Source organism: Protopterus annectens, chromosome 12.part0 (assembly GCF_019279795.1).
Source record: "Protopterus annectens isolate FY-2018-M chromosome 12.part0, PAN1.0, whole genome shotgun sequence".
NCBI lineage: Eukaryota > Metazoa > Chordata > Ceratodontiformes > Protopteridae > Protopterus > Protopterus annectens.
In genome coordinates this window covers 1,188,797,071-1,188,812,363 of record NC_056746.1, presented here as the reverse complement: position 1 = coordinate 1,188,812,363, position 15,293 = coordinate 1,188,797,071, and the positions used below count along the sequence as shown (strand labels likewise).

The window sequence follows — 15,293 nt, the reverse complement described above, 5'->3', positions numbered from 1 at the left end:
CATAAGTTCTATGATATACAACAAGAGATGTGAGTTACAATGTTTGCAAATGTGAACTTGCATATATGGCTTGATTACTTTTATATAAATGCAAGTTTGCCTATGTCACAAGTGATAATTCATTAAAGGTGGGTGTTTAAATAAAATACATAAACATATATAGTTTGCAGTGTTGATTGTATTCAGTCTGAAGAAATCTCAAGCAAGAGACCAAAGTGCTTACTGGATACTTAGCTGTTTTTATCTGAATTTGAAATAACAGCTTTACAGTTTTGTTGGTTGGTTGTTGGTTTGATAGTGTTATGGAGAACCAAGCCAGTTTGAGTTTTATTATGCTGCCTTCCAGATTTATAAAGAGGTTGCAGTGTTGATTGTATTCAGTCTGAAGAAGTCTCAAGCAAGAGGTGAAAGTGCTTACTTGACACTTAGCTATTTTTATGGTTTTAAACAGTTCTATCACAAGTTTCCTTTGTTTTCCTATCAGCTGTTTTGTTTTATCTACTTCTGTAATATGCCATAAAAACCCTGTAAGAACAACCCATATATTTGCCATGAGTCAATTTTGATTTGAGTGCATCTAACTTCTTAAGTTGATCATTCCAAATGCTAAAGCAGCAGTCCTGCACGTTATGCAGCCAAAACTACTTCTCACAGATCCTGCATTATGCTAAGCAACTGTAATCTTTTCTCCATTATTGTTATTTGCTCTTTTTGTGCCGAGTGCCTGCCGATCATCCATCCATCCCTCTCTCTCTCAATACCAGTTGCCCCATTTGTTCCCCTTTACTGGACACCAGGGACAGGGCACATCATTCAGACTGGCATCAGTTGTGGTTTGATATTTTTGCACTCAAGACTGCCCTGCTCCCCTTTCAACGCCAGTGCTCCTATGTGATCTCCAGTGTCCATTGGAGGGGGATTCCACCATGGGAACAAGAACTGGACAAGCACACCATTTCCATCCCCTCCATGGAGGGAGAAATGGGAAATGCACACTCCTTTCTTTCCCCACACAAGTGATAACCAACAGGCACCCATTTTCTATTTGAACTCTGGCTGCCTGGGTCATAGTCAATGTTTTATTCTTTTATGCCAACAGACTTGACTTCTTTTCCTCTTTAGCAGCTTTTTTAGCATGAAATTTATTAAAAAAGCACCTAAATTGTGGAAGACAGGTTTATTGCTCAAGCTGGAGGAGTAGTCACAATATTAACTGTTCAAAACTGTAATTTTAAAGTGAGTTAAGCTGCTTAATTTTTTTATTCATTGTTTTAGTTTCACTCCTTAGCTTATGTTGCAATTATCTTCATAGTAACAGTTTATAATACAAGGCAGGGAAGATGATATAGTGCTGTAGATGAGGGTCTTCTTTTGTAAGGGGGTGGGGTGATAGGAATTGTGTTCATGCTTTCTAAATCTGGGACCCTGCCATCCTGGAAGCATGCCTTGCAGCATGTTACACGGTTGTAGTAATGCCCCGATGTTCATTATAGTATTCACTGTCACAGGTAGCCCAATTAGCTGGCCTGACTTCCAGAGCTTTGCCTTGCAGAGGCCTTCACCCAGAACCCAAGGCCATTGGTGGTGATGTATTGACCGATGTCATTTTCAGATCTTGCTATGTAGTGTTGAGTAGTCACATGTTTCCAAAACTCTGTCAGTCTGTTGGTTGCCTTGATTACAAAACCAGATAAATACCCCATTGGGGGAGTTGTATCTTTGTTAAATCTAATCTAACTAATGTCTGATATGGATTCATTTCTGATACAGAGGTTATTGTAAAGATGAATAATTATACTGTGTGGGGAAGTACATTCCCTCCCCTAAGATTTCCACAATCAGTACTTGCTTAGGGTATGGACTCTTGTCTGCAATGTCATTCATAAATCACATATCCTCCTAGACTGATGTCTTTGCCACTAGAGGATTGTATCGTCCCCTCTAATGAGGAAGGCAGCACTCCAGGATTTTAGTTGACCATGATGTTCCTGGAGGCTAGATTGGGGTTTCAGTCACCCACCTGCAAGTGTGATACCTCCACGACAGCTGTACCTAAGGACACAAGATACTGAAGGTAAAAAGTGCTTCTTGCCTGCTTTCCTACTTGCCTTGGCCTAAGTTAGACAGTGCCTCAGCCCCATCCACTTCCTCGATTTCTACTGATTCACTGGCTGAGGTCTTCATATCCTTTTTGAAGCCCAGGAGTCCAGATTTAGAAATACCAGAGGTGTTGGGGCTCCTTCTAAAAAGGAAAGGGTGGAACCTATGCCTGAGAATTCTGATTACCATGACTTAGAGATAGAGGAACTGGCTTTTATTGGCCATATCCCTTCTGCAGTATCTTGTAATACTGAGGACAGCCTCTCGTCTGCTTCTCTACCAGAGGAATGAGAGAAGGATTTCAGTAGGAGACAAAAGAAAACTCTGAGCCCCATCTCAAATATAGAATTTACTTGGATCTTCCTGAACATAAAACTGTTAACTGTCCTTCCATTGCTGGATATCATGTAGGATGTTTTTACAAGTGCAAATATGAAGCCAGACTGTACCCCACCCAGCTCCAAGGAAACCTGATTGCTTTTATATAGTCAAGGGTTACCACAAGTACTTCTGTCAGGAGAATTTCTGGGCTACAGGCCATAATGTGCCAAGAACTCTTATTTTTTCACCAAGAGAGCATTTCCTCTCATATTTCATTTGTGCCTGAGGTAGTTTTTATGCTGTCCTTAGGTTTGCCATTCATTTACCAGTTTTTCCCTTAAGCCACAGAACAGTTTTCTTTGATGTGCACAGATATCGGGTGTTTTATTTATTTATTTTTAATTTTTACTTATTTATTTATTTATTTATTTTTGCGTAGAGCTAAAGAATTCGGGAACTGTGATCAGCTGTTTGTCTCCTATGCAAAAGGAAAGGGGAGAAAACTAATTGACAAACGAACCCTTTCTAGATGTTTTTTTTTTCTGTAGATTTCCTTTTGCTGTTCAGTTTACGGCCACGATTCTGTAGGGTATATCCATGCCCACTCCAGTAAAGCCACTGCTACCTTACTCAGGGGTATTAGCATGCAGGCTATTCCTGAAACAGCACCCCATGCTTCTGTTCACACATCTCTAAACACTACAATTTAGAAGCACTTATCGTGCAGGGTCTTATCTCCTAATCACTTGTTTCCACCTTACTAACTCTTGTGCTTTGGGTATCTTCCAAAAAGTGAGAACTGCAGCAGTGAATACAATGCTGAATATAATAACATTTGTATTAGGACCTTAACATAAATGTAGATTCACTATTTCAGTCCAGATACCTTCCCTTCTGCCCCCTGTTCTGACCAGTTGTCCTTGTCCTGAACAGTTTTCCTTGTCATGTGGGTTGGAGTGCCTCTCTAGTCCCTTCCTGTGCCTTCCTCTCACTTTTCTATCAGCCCTCCCCCTTTAATCTCTATGAACTCCCTGGAAAGGGAGATTGTGGATTTCTTGGATGAACCTTGGGCACACAGGGCTGTTCCATTTGGTCCAATGGGGCTTTGATGTCAAGGTCTTCTGCCTGGCTGTGGTTTAGGCAAGAAGAGCTGAAGATAGCATTAACCAATTCACATCTTATACCACCAACATCCTTGCATCCTTGGGGAAATTAAAGCTCTGGAAGTCTGGCTGGTCAGTCAGATGACCTGCAGGACTGCTATCCCAAAACTGAGGACTAGCAGTACATCTACTCGAACATCTTAAAACATAATGCTGAGGGTTATACTATGTTATCTCAAAATGTACAAGCTTTTAACACAAGAGCTGGTATATTTCAGCATGAATCCCATTACTCTGAGTGCATAAAGGCTACATGCATGTACTGAAGAAGATTGGGAATGTAAACACAGAATGCAATCTTTTCCATGGGACTAGCTTCCCTTCATCCTCTTTACTTTTGTAAAACAACAGATGCCAGTGAAGCATCGAAACATTTTGGAGACCTACTTCTGAGTTATGTTCCACTGCCTGAAAACTATGCTTTTGACATCTCTGTATTTATTTATCTTGCACAGAAGTGTACTTGTCAACAGAGAAGCCTTTCATACATACTTTTCAAGAAAGTCCCTCTCTTGATTCCCAAACCAGTTTAGATAATTACTGTAAGGGGCAAAGCTTCTAGCACCCTTCATATACTCAAGTATTTTTGTGAGGGCAAAGCCCTCAGCACCTTTCCCATACCTTCTTCTTAACATAATCAGCTATGGGGTCACTGCACCTCAAGAAAAAGGGTTATTCCCTGCAGTGACCACTACTAACCAATATACAGTTCTGATGAACTGTGTATTGTGCATTTGGACATCACACAAGATGACAGCTTCAAAAAATGTATCACATTAAGAAATGGTTCTGCACTTGAAGGAGCCTAGCCATCATGCCAAACACAAGGCATTAGTTTCAATATCTGGCTGTACTGCAGTTCGTGACACAGCTGTGTAAAGACAATACCACTCTGCCCACTTAGATTGTTCATAGACGTAAAGATGGAGTACTATGATAATTGCACTTCCTTGTTTTTACCTTTTGCCAAAATTAGCTGCAACATATGATGAATAGCCTGTGTTGTACCTTGTCTGAAAGGATTTAGCCTTTCTATTACTCTTGTTTTTTTTCTTTTTCATAAAGTGTTTGTCAATGGATGGTGGATGGAAAATAAAACTTTTCCAATTTATATTGCTAATGTACAGGTCAAAGTGTTGAAGACAGATGGTGCAGAGGAAGTTCAGTCTACTGAGGTGCTCCATAATGCTCAAGGGGAGGAACTGGAAATACCTTCACATCATCAGAAGGTGGTAACTCTTCACATGGATGAGCATGGCGAGGCAGTTGTAGAGGAGACCTATGAGGAGGCTACAATTGAAGCCACTAGTGTGCCACAGATTGCGTTAAATGCTTACACCAATGGAGCAGAGTACAACATCATAACTCCAGTATGTGAGGAGCTACAGACTGAGGCTACTGTTTACAGGTGAGCTCTAGCTGGGGACTAGTGCATCTTAGGAAAGCCATCTATGCCATGTGGCACCTCTGAGTAAAAATTCACTGTTGCTTCATTAACTGAAAAACACAAATCTGACTTATAAAGTCCTGAGCAGTGGTGACTATTTGGATTTCCTCCTGTTATATCCATAGCTTTTTAGAATTCTGAAATTCCAGTTTCTACTCTTTGGAAAGGGTGCACCTCCACTAGTGTGTGTCTTGACATCATGCTGTGGTCTAGGAGACCTCATGCAGCTCTTGCAATTCATAGTTCTTTCCTGATATTTGCGCAGTCCAGTTCTTAATCTAATATACATCATAGGGAAATTCCCATGTGCAGTGTCTACATCACATACATTTTCAGTGTTCTTGCAATTATTATTATATCAGCTAGGGCCTATACAATGGTATTGTCTGTATTGCCTGTGAGTATCATATGGTGTACATGGTAATAAATGGTCACCAGAACCATAAGAAGATGTAAAAGCTAGTGGCCTGATGGACTTTTAGAACCGATCACACCTGGAGATTAGTTATAATGTCCCTCTCTTAATCCCCAAGCCATATTTAGATAGAATAGAGAAGGTAATGGATTCAGAAACTGGACACTGACAGGGGAAAACTTACAAGCTTGTCCTTGCTGTAGCCTCTGATGTTTCGTATGTTGCACATTTCCTTCTAATAGCAAGTGATTGGGTTTACCCATAATTGACTTGAAAAATGGTGAGGGAAAGGTGTTTCCCCAGCATCCAGCTGGGGGGGGGGGTGAGGGGCATAGTCCCACAGTTTCAGCAACACTTCTGCACTCTGATATATACAGTACCACTGTGACTTGCCAGCTTGCTCAAATGGAAACTTTGAGCTCTCAGCCTTTACATCCTGTTTAGTCCTGAAATGCTTAATAGCCAGAATTGGTGGAGACTTTCAGCATTGCCTCCCTTGCCATTTGTGCATGCAGTGATGCCTGCAGTGTTGGACATTTGAGCAGTGTTCAACACATGTTGGGGTATGTATTCACTGGTGTGGAAAAGCACTTTCTTTGAGAATACAGTATATCACTGCAAGGCCCCATGCAGGCCGTAGCATCCAGTATGCTCTTTCATAGGAGCAGGGGACTCATCAACTGACATCCAGAGCTTGATTTGATTTGTTCACTACTTCTCACATCAGGTAGGCATAAGCTGCTTTTTGCAGGTGGTAGGGATAGGGGAATGTTTCCTCCTCCTCCTCATATTTTCCTTGGAAAGACCTCTGGGGATACTGCGGTCCTTTTTTTCTAACCATCACAATGATAATACCCCATTCCTGTAGCTCTCCTCCAGATGTACCTATCTTATATTTATGAGGGTCCTATGTGGCCTGACCTGTAGTTCTTCTGCCTTCTCCCCAAAAAAGGGTAGCCCATTGTTTGAAGAAGGATGAGGAAATTGGTCTTTCCTTCATAGAGAGTCTCATGATGCATGCAGTTTGTCTGGAGTTCTGTACATTTCTTAGGAATACATTATATTGACTACATTTTAAGCATGCACCTTTCAGCAAGTGTGTATTTTATCAAACACTGGGGTAAGGAAGTTTTTCTTTACTCCACTAATATGAAGTCTCAAAGCAGATTTTTATATATATATATATATATATATATATATATATATATATATATATATATATATATATATAAATAAAACATTAATGTATATAATATATATAGAAAGAGAGAGAGAGATATGGGGGAGTATGGGAGGTACAACCCTTTATGGTGGAGTGTGCATGGGGCTTGACTCCCTACAAAACTACTGTTTTGCTAGCCTTCTGACCAAGTGGCACATACCTGTGTAGCTGGTGACCTAATGTTGGGAAAAGGCTTGGATTACTAGTAGGGCCGGCAAGGGTGGTGGGTATGATAAAGCAGCTGTGATGGCCAGTTCTCCTACCCTGGGGGGGAAGGTTCAGTGAGGACTGCTGCTTGTGTGACCTTAGCAATTCAAGGGTGGGTGAAAGACATACCAAAGTTATTGCATGGTGCTCCTCCAGGTTAGAGATTGTGACCAACTGCTTCCATAGGATAATGGATCCTGGCTTCTGGTCTGGAGCTCCTCAAAGAGTTCTTATTCCTTGACTTTAGGAATTTCACTGATAGGCCAGTTCCCTGAGAATTCAAGGGGCCCATATGCTAAAGGGACATGTCTAGGGATTACCAGGAAGAAACTGTTGAGGAATTCAAGGGGAGTGGATGGAATGAGCGAGAAAATAGATGGATGGATAGTGGCATAGTCAGGGGATGAAAGGTTTTTAGTTTTGTGTGTTGATGTAATGTGAGATTGGGGAATGGTAGAATAATGAAATTTCTCTTTACTCCTTGGTTGTTCAGTCTTGTAGTTAGTAAATGTAGAAATGAGAGGGGGGGTGTACTGGGGGCTTACAGAAACACTTTTTGTTTTTATAATGTTAGATGGATCAGGTGTTCAGTGTATTTTTTTTCCATCAGAATGGGCAAACAATAAACTCTTTTTACGAATACAGAGCCCCTAAGTTCTCCTCCTTCAGCTCCTAAGAAGGCTTATTCAATCTACATACTCCAGGTTGCATAGAAGGGCATCCTTACTGGTTATCCTAAGGCAAATTTCTCTATGATCTCTTTGGTCCATTATAGGTCTCGGTGACTAAAGCATCATTATTTTTGTGCTAAGCAAGGATTCTAAAGCTTTTGACTGGGTAGATAAGAGGGTATTCTCTACAAATTTGTCCTAATGTTCTGGAATTATTTGACTCACTCATCCTGATCCAGTCCTGTACTCTGAATCAGGCTATAGAAAAGCTGTTCAGGGTGTAGGGGATTAACTAGTCGTACAAAAAATAGTTTAAGCAGTGTAATATTGTTAATTTTCCTAATAACGATCATATTTGCTTTGTCTTATTTTTCTCTGTAAAATGTACAGTATATGCATTTATTTGCCTTGAATTGTATACCATTTAACATGATTATACTATGAGATGTAGGATCAATTTCTTTGGTCTGCTAGTCTGTGAACTGAGTGACTTCTACATTTGCATAATGTGACTCGGAAGACTGTTATGTTTGGTGTACTGAACAGAAATTTTGTCAGATAGATACAGGAAACTAATGTATTTGCACTGCTTCTTAAGAATTTCTTTGGTCGGTGATTGCATGTTTACAGTTTAAAACCATATTTATTCTTCCGACTCCAGGTGTACCATTAAGTCTTTTACATAATTACAGTATCACAACATCCATCCTACTGTCACTCATTCTGAACTGTTAGAGTGCACAACTTCATACCGGATGTCCTTCTCTTCTTATGTTGCAGTATTCTTAACATAAGCAATTCACTGCAAAGACGGACCTGATGTTTGGGCAGTATAGAAAAGACTTTAACCATTACAAGGAACATGGGATGTCACATGTAGGCCAGCAGCCTGCATAAACCATAAAAGTGACATCCACACGTACTGTCCTCAGAACTTCTTTGCCGCCAGTCCAAACGCCATTCACGATCGTCAGTCTGCTAGCCCGAGTTCATCCCTGGTCTGGGACCTGTGTCTCTAATGGACACAGGTAACCTGTAAATGGTTTATCTCCAAGGCCCATGCTTACACTTATTAAGGGTATCAGAACTTGTCAGAGATTTGGGGTGCTTGGCTAAGTTTAAAAAGGTTCTTGAGGTCATTAGCCTAGTAAACACCTATGAACGTATAAATTGTTTGCTGGATACAAAAGTTCAGATAAGTGCCCTGTTGGGGTTTTCTTTTATATTTTGCTACTGCTTATTTGTTGTGAGAAATTTCCGATCTTTTACCTGTCCATCCCCATTTCATTAGGAAGAAAGATATGAATCTTAAGGAAAGTATGGAGAGAGGGTTAGGAGTGCAAGATGGACAGGGTAGGATGAAGAAAGGCACTTATAGGTGTGGGGCCTGTCATCAATGTTGCTATATGTTTAACCAGGGTTCCTTATACGTTCCGTCTAGGAGAGTCCACATTCAAGCTTCCCAATAATTGTAGGACCAAGGGGGTAGTATATTTGGGCATGTGTACGAAGTGCTCAAGTTTTTATGTAGGGAAAATGGAAAGGCATTTGAACAGGAGGATTTACGAACATATGTATGAGGTTAGTAGAGGGAAAGATACAAATGCCTTTTATAAACATTCTCAAACCGGTAAAAATATGGATATAAAGTTTTTTGTATTGTAACAGGTGTGTATGGACCCCCGGGGTGGTAGCTGGGAATCCAGATTGGAGTACAGGGAGTTGCTTTTGCAACTCAGATTGGATTTTGGAAAAGTCCCGGGGCTCAATGATAACATTAATATTGGCAGTGTCCTAAAATTAAGAGCTGCCAGATTATGAATTGTAACCACTTTGATTGTTTTGGTGTACACAATATACAGGTTATTCACACACTCATATGCATTTTATTTGCACAGTTGTGATTATGAACAGTATGGTATTTATTTCATTGACTTTTATTGTTTTTTAACAACAAATGCAGCAAGTTTTTACTTGTATTAGTTTAAAAAATAGGGGTGCATGTATTTAATTCTTTGGCGGGGAAGAGCTATCACATGTTGTAATTATGTTATTTAAGGTGACTGAACACAATGTTATGAGTTCTGAGGAAGCCTGGTATTTGGACTGGGTGAAAGCTCTGAACTCTACTGTGTTCACATTGTGTTTTATGTTTTGGAGGCGAAGCCTTATTAACCCAGTGTTTTAGCAACTGAGTGGAGATCATTTGTGGATCCTTATCCTGTGGCCAGGTGTTTTTTTTCTTGGTTTGGTGCTTGTGCTAATTTTGGTGTTATTTGTTGTGAGGTTACATGTCATCCAAAAAGGGCAAATGCCAGTGTGGAAGACAAATTCCACATAAAGACAGTCATGATCAGTGTTTCTTCTGCTTAGGGCCCAACCACAACTGTAAGTCTTGCCCTATCTGTAAAGCTTTCTTTCTTAAGACCCCAGGTAACTGCCTTTCTTTTTTAATATTTATCTTGAGCATTAGAGACTGAAAAGGATAGCCCATGACTTTAAGGAGGGTACCTCAGGGTCTTCAGTTGGGCATGCTGTGAAGAAGGCTGAGAGAGTTAGGCTTGAAGCTTCAGCTGTGCCTCCCCTTCCAGACATCTATCTTGAGGCCGATGAAGGCAAGGAGACCCATCTGGATTTTAGCTTGGATTCTAAGGCAGGTACAACCTAGGAGGCCGCAAGGGATCCTGCCATTGACACATCCACGGAAGCTTTGCAGATGTCCACTTCCGACAAACAGGGGGAACCAAGGCTCATTATTTCAAAAGGCCCTCAAGGTATTCAGCAAATTTTAGTAAAGGAGGGCATACTGACAAATGTCATTGAATGTAGGCCTATGTCCGGCCCCTCCACCTTTCACAGGGTTGATGTTGTTAAGCAGAAAACCAAACATGCTTCTGCTCCTCAGGACCCACCTGCTGATTCGCAAGCTTTCACACAAGGTTTGTTCAATGCCTTTATGACCCTTAAACCTCCCTCATGCATTTTCCTTCCTAATCCTCTAAATTATTCACCACAGAAAAGGATCAGAGTGCAGGATTCTTCTGAAGAGGAGGATTCCTCAGAGGGTGAATTCTTGGCCTATTCTGCTCAGATTACCCCCCCCCCACACACACACACACACACTTGGAGTATGCTTTCCCTGAGGAAGAGTCCAATGGCACAGAGTCTCCTGGTGAAGATATCACCTTTGAGGAGTCTCTTGCCAGGATGAACTATTTTAAGTAGGACTGCTCTCAGGTTTCTGAGGTGCAGAAAAGGTTCTATGACGTGTTTCAAATGGATTCTCCCTCTCCTTCTGTGCCCCTCTGGTTTTGCCAGTTTTTCTTGATGCCTTCTCTTCTGCATCAAAAACTCTGGACTCTCAACTCCCTGCCTCTAAAAGGCCAGATAGCGTTCTATAAAGTTCCAGAGGACTGTAAATTTTCTTTACAAATGTCCATCAGCAGATCCAGTGACTTACTGTGGCTGCTGATAAACCTTATAGACTGTTTCCATCCACTTTTCTTCTTTCTTCTATGTTCGTAAGACCATGGAAAGATTGGGAAAAAAGGTTTATTCCTCAGCCACCCTAGCTTTCCCATGCCATCGGTTACCAAACCCATATGACCAAGTATTCTTTGGCTCTCCTTTCACAGGCTACTCAGCTTCTTTCTGACCTTCCTGAATTGGAAGTTAAGTCACAGCTTTCATCACTTCTGGGGGCTTCCTCCCAGGTGGCACACCACTCCATTAAATGCAGCTATGATGCACCTGAAGCATCTGCTAGAGCAGCTGCTTCTGGCTCTGTTTTGCAGAGATATTCCTGGTTGAGGCTTCAACCACTTCCAGGTGACTTTAAGGCTAAATTACTGGGCGCTTCCTTAGATAATAAGACTTTGTTTGGGGCTGCAGCAGCAGACTTGTTCAAGTCTCTGCAGGAGAAAGGAGAAGAAATAGGGCCTAAAACACATCTTTGTGTCGCCAGTTCTTAAATTACAAAGGAATTACCCAGCTAAAACTCCTTTTTGTCAGGAAACAATCTCACACTCCTTCCAGAAGTAAGAGGGGTGTTAGGAAAGCTACTGCTTCCAAACCCTCTCAGCCCGCTCCTGCTCAAAAACAGCCCTTTCCAGACAAGCCAGGTAGTCTGTGACTACCAACCTTCACTCAGACACTTTTTCCTCTCTCTGCATCTTTCCCTGTCCCTTCCAGTCAGGGAGAAAATTGCTCAAGATCCATGACCCTTTCCATTATCCACAAAGGGTATTTCATGGTGTGGAAAACTCTTCCACCTTTCATGGGTATTCCTCAACCAACTTCAGAGCAACTACAGTTTATTCCAGAGGTGCTCCAGGTATTGAAATCCCAGGGAACTAGTCAAGAAATTCAACTGCACCAAAGAGGAAGAGGTTTCTACTTCAGGATGTTTCTGGTTCCCAGAAAAGATGGCCGTTGGAGACCCATTCTGGATCTTTCACACCTCAACACCTTCCTAAAAGTCCCAAACTTCTGGATGCTTTCTCTGCCTAACTTGTTTCTTTTCATCCTTCCACAAGCTTTTATGGTCTCCCCGGACATCAAGGATGTTTGCCTTCACATTCCCACCCCTCTCCCCTTCAGGAAATATTTGCATTTTTCTGTTGCTTCATCATATCAAGTTTCTGCTTTCTTCTTTGGTCTCTCTGTGGCACCAAGGGTATTTACAAAATGCTTGGCTCCTGTAATTGCTTATTGCAGACTCCAGGGTTTGCAGATCTTTTCTTATCTGGACGATCTCCTGCTCTGGGCACTATTTCCAGAGACCTTGCAACAAAATCTCCATTTCACTATTTCCCTTCTGCAAAGACTGGATTTCACAATAAATTTCCAAAAATCTTTCCTCGCCCCTTCACAAGACACTAGAGAGCAGAATCCAGGCAGATCGAATGTTGGCCTCCTTGTCCCCTCAGAAAATTGAGTCTCATTCTTCGAAGACCTTCCTCCTCTGCAATCTCTTTCAACCAAGGAGTTTTTCTGCTTTCTAGGGTTCATGGCATCCTTAATCTCCATGTTACCTCTGGCCAAACTTCCTATGATGACATTTCAGTGGTACCTCAAGTCGGTTTGGAGCCAACATGCGCACCCAGTGGACTTTGTTGTCCCTCTTCTTCCTTGTATGAAAAGGGAAGTTTGTTGATGGATTCAGCAAATTTCCCTGAACCCAGGCCTTCCTTTGCATCCTCTTGTTCCAATTCAGGAATTGTTCACAGATGCCTCAGACATCGATTGGGGGGCAGCCTTTGCATCCTGGAAGGTTCAAGGCCTTTGGTCTCCTTCACAAAGGAAGGAGCACATAAACATAAAAGAGATGAGAGTCCTGCTGTTGGCTGTACAGACCTTTCACCCTCTAAAACTGTTTACAGACCACACCACAGTTTGTTGGTATATAAACAAACAGGGAGGGAGAAAATCGTACTTTCTGTTCAGGCAAACCCTCATGGCATGGGAACTGGCAACTCAGTACCAGGTCACCCTTCAGGCAGTGTACATTTCCGCCAATCAGAATGTAGTGAAGACAATCTAAGCAGGTCCATGACTCAGTCCCATGAATGGATGCTTCACAGGGATGTGTTTCTGGACATTCTCCACCACTGGGGTATTCCTCAAATAGATCTCTTTGCCCCCTCTTTGAACAGACAACTTCCAAAATTTTGTGGTCCTCTGGTTTAGAAGTTGGACGCCCTTTCTTTCTCATGCAAGGGGATGTTTCTCTATGTAATCCCCCTCTTCTCTCTTAGTCAAAAATTTCTGAACCTAAAAATCTTGCTAGTGACACCCTTTTGGCCAAGACAGTATTGACTCCATCCTCTGCATTTGGCCAGGGGCAGTCATCACAAGTTGCCTCACAGGGTGGATCTTCTCACAGAAGACGAGGAATCTCTCATACACCAACAACTCTACATCTGACACTGTGGGTGATAGGCTTCTGATTTCATTTGGACACCTTTTTTCAGAGGATGTGCTTAGGGCTCTGCAGGAGGCCAGAAAACCCAGTACTAGGAAATCCTACTTATCCAAATGGAAGAGGTTTTCCATCTGGTGTCTTTCTCGTAAACTGGACCCACTTTCTATGGATGTACTTCTGGTTTTATCTTATTTGTGTGAATTGCTGAAAGCTGGGTTGGCTTATTCCTCTGTGAAAGCTAATCTGTCAGCCATTTCTCTTTGTCTGCCTTTGGCTCCTCCTTTAGCCTCTAAATTAGAGGTTAAACTCTGCTTAAAAGCATCCTTCACATCAGACCTCCTAGGAATCCTGATCCTCATCATTGGGACCTTAATTTTATCTTGGAAAAAACTCACTGTGGCTCCATTTGAACCTGTGGCTAAAGCTTCCCTGCAACACTGTACTTGGAAGACTGTGTTATTATCCATCACTTCAGCCAGGAGGGCTTCCGAACTTCATGCCTTGATGCCCCCCCCCCCTTCCTGGTTTTCAGTATGGATAGGGTTTCCTTGCGTATTAACCTTTCCTTTATGCCCAAGGTTGTGAATGAGTTGTCACTTCAATCTATTCATTTGCCCAATTTTCTCCCCTCTCCACAATCATCTAGTGAGAAAGTTCTAGACACCTTGGATGTGCATAGACAACACAGATTTTACTTGGATAAAACTAGGGCAAGGATGGCACCCTCATTTGTTGAGTTGGTGGGTAACAGAAGTGTTAAGTGTACACAACAGTTTTGGTAAAGTGACAGTTCTTGGAGATATATTGACTGTTTAACTGTGAAGGAGACAGGAATGAATTTGACCGGTTTTTGCAGGATTTGAATATTAGTACGAATTTCCTCAAGTTTACCAGAGATAGCTATGGAGATGCTGCTTCTTTTTTTGGATGTAGACATCAGTTTAGGTGTGAACTTAAAGTTTCACAGTAACATTTACTAATTATTAACCTTCTTTCACTAACAAATATGTCAGTAATGAGAGTCAACATCCAAAGTCTATGAAAGAAAATGTCATAAGGGGGCAATTTATTAAACTGAGTCACCTTATCTATGACAATTCAAGGTTTATTGAAAAAAGTGATTAGCTTAAGAAGTTTTTCATTGATAGAGGTTACAAAGAAAAGATTTTAGATAAAATTATAAGTAAGGAAAAAATTTGGGGATAGTACGTTTTCTCGCATATTAAAAAATGGACTCACTAAAGATAACAGTAGAAAAATAGATGGATCCAAAGAAAGGGTGTTCCTATTTCTTTAGATAGTCAAAACTTTAGAGATAAAGTGAGCAATAATTGGAAAATAATTCTTGGTAATCAAGATTTAACATCAGTGTTAGGGTCTACACCAAAATTCTGTTACAAGAAAAAAATTAATTTAAAGGGGTTATTTGAACAAACAACACATAACAATTTTTCTGGAAAATGTAGAATGTTTTGATGCAGCTGTACTAACGAAGGCTGCAGTGTAGTTTTGAAGCATTCTCATAAACAAATTTGAGAAAGGTACAGATTCACATATAATTCTACTTTTATAGTTTTATTTTGCTACGTGTGAGTCTTGTGATAGTTTTCTTTTCATTTTTCCTACATAAAACTATCTAAAAGAGTTTACGAGCATTTATCTCCAATTAAAAAGAATGACTTCACAAATGCTATAGCTAAACATGCTAATAGTTGTACTTAGTTCAGGAAGTTTGTGTGATTGACTATATTATAGAAACACCTTTTTTCTGGTGATGTTAATAACATTCTTTAAGTGAGTGAGTTAAACTTGCAGACTATATTA

General features: G+C 41.0%; 1 protein-coding gene across 6 annotated transcripts in view; it reads left to right on the top strand.

Annotated features, from left to right (window-relative positions):
* ZNF335 (zinc finger protein 335) overlaps window positions 1-15,293 on the top strand; it is a 1,318,033-nt gene that overhangs the window by 882,606 nt on the left and 420,134 nt on the right. For all 6 annotated transcript variants that reach the window (XM_044090241.1, XM_044090238.1, XM_044090239.1 and 3 more), the window contains one exon: window positions 4,712-4,992. In XM_044090241.1, coding sequence (XP_043946176.1) covers window positions 4,712-4,992 — 281 coding nt within the window. The remainder of the gene's footprint in view (window positions 1-4,711; window positions 4,993-15,293) is intronic.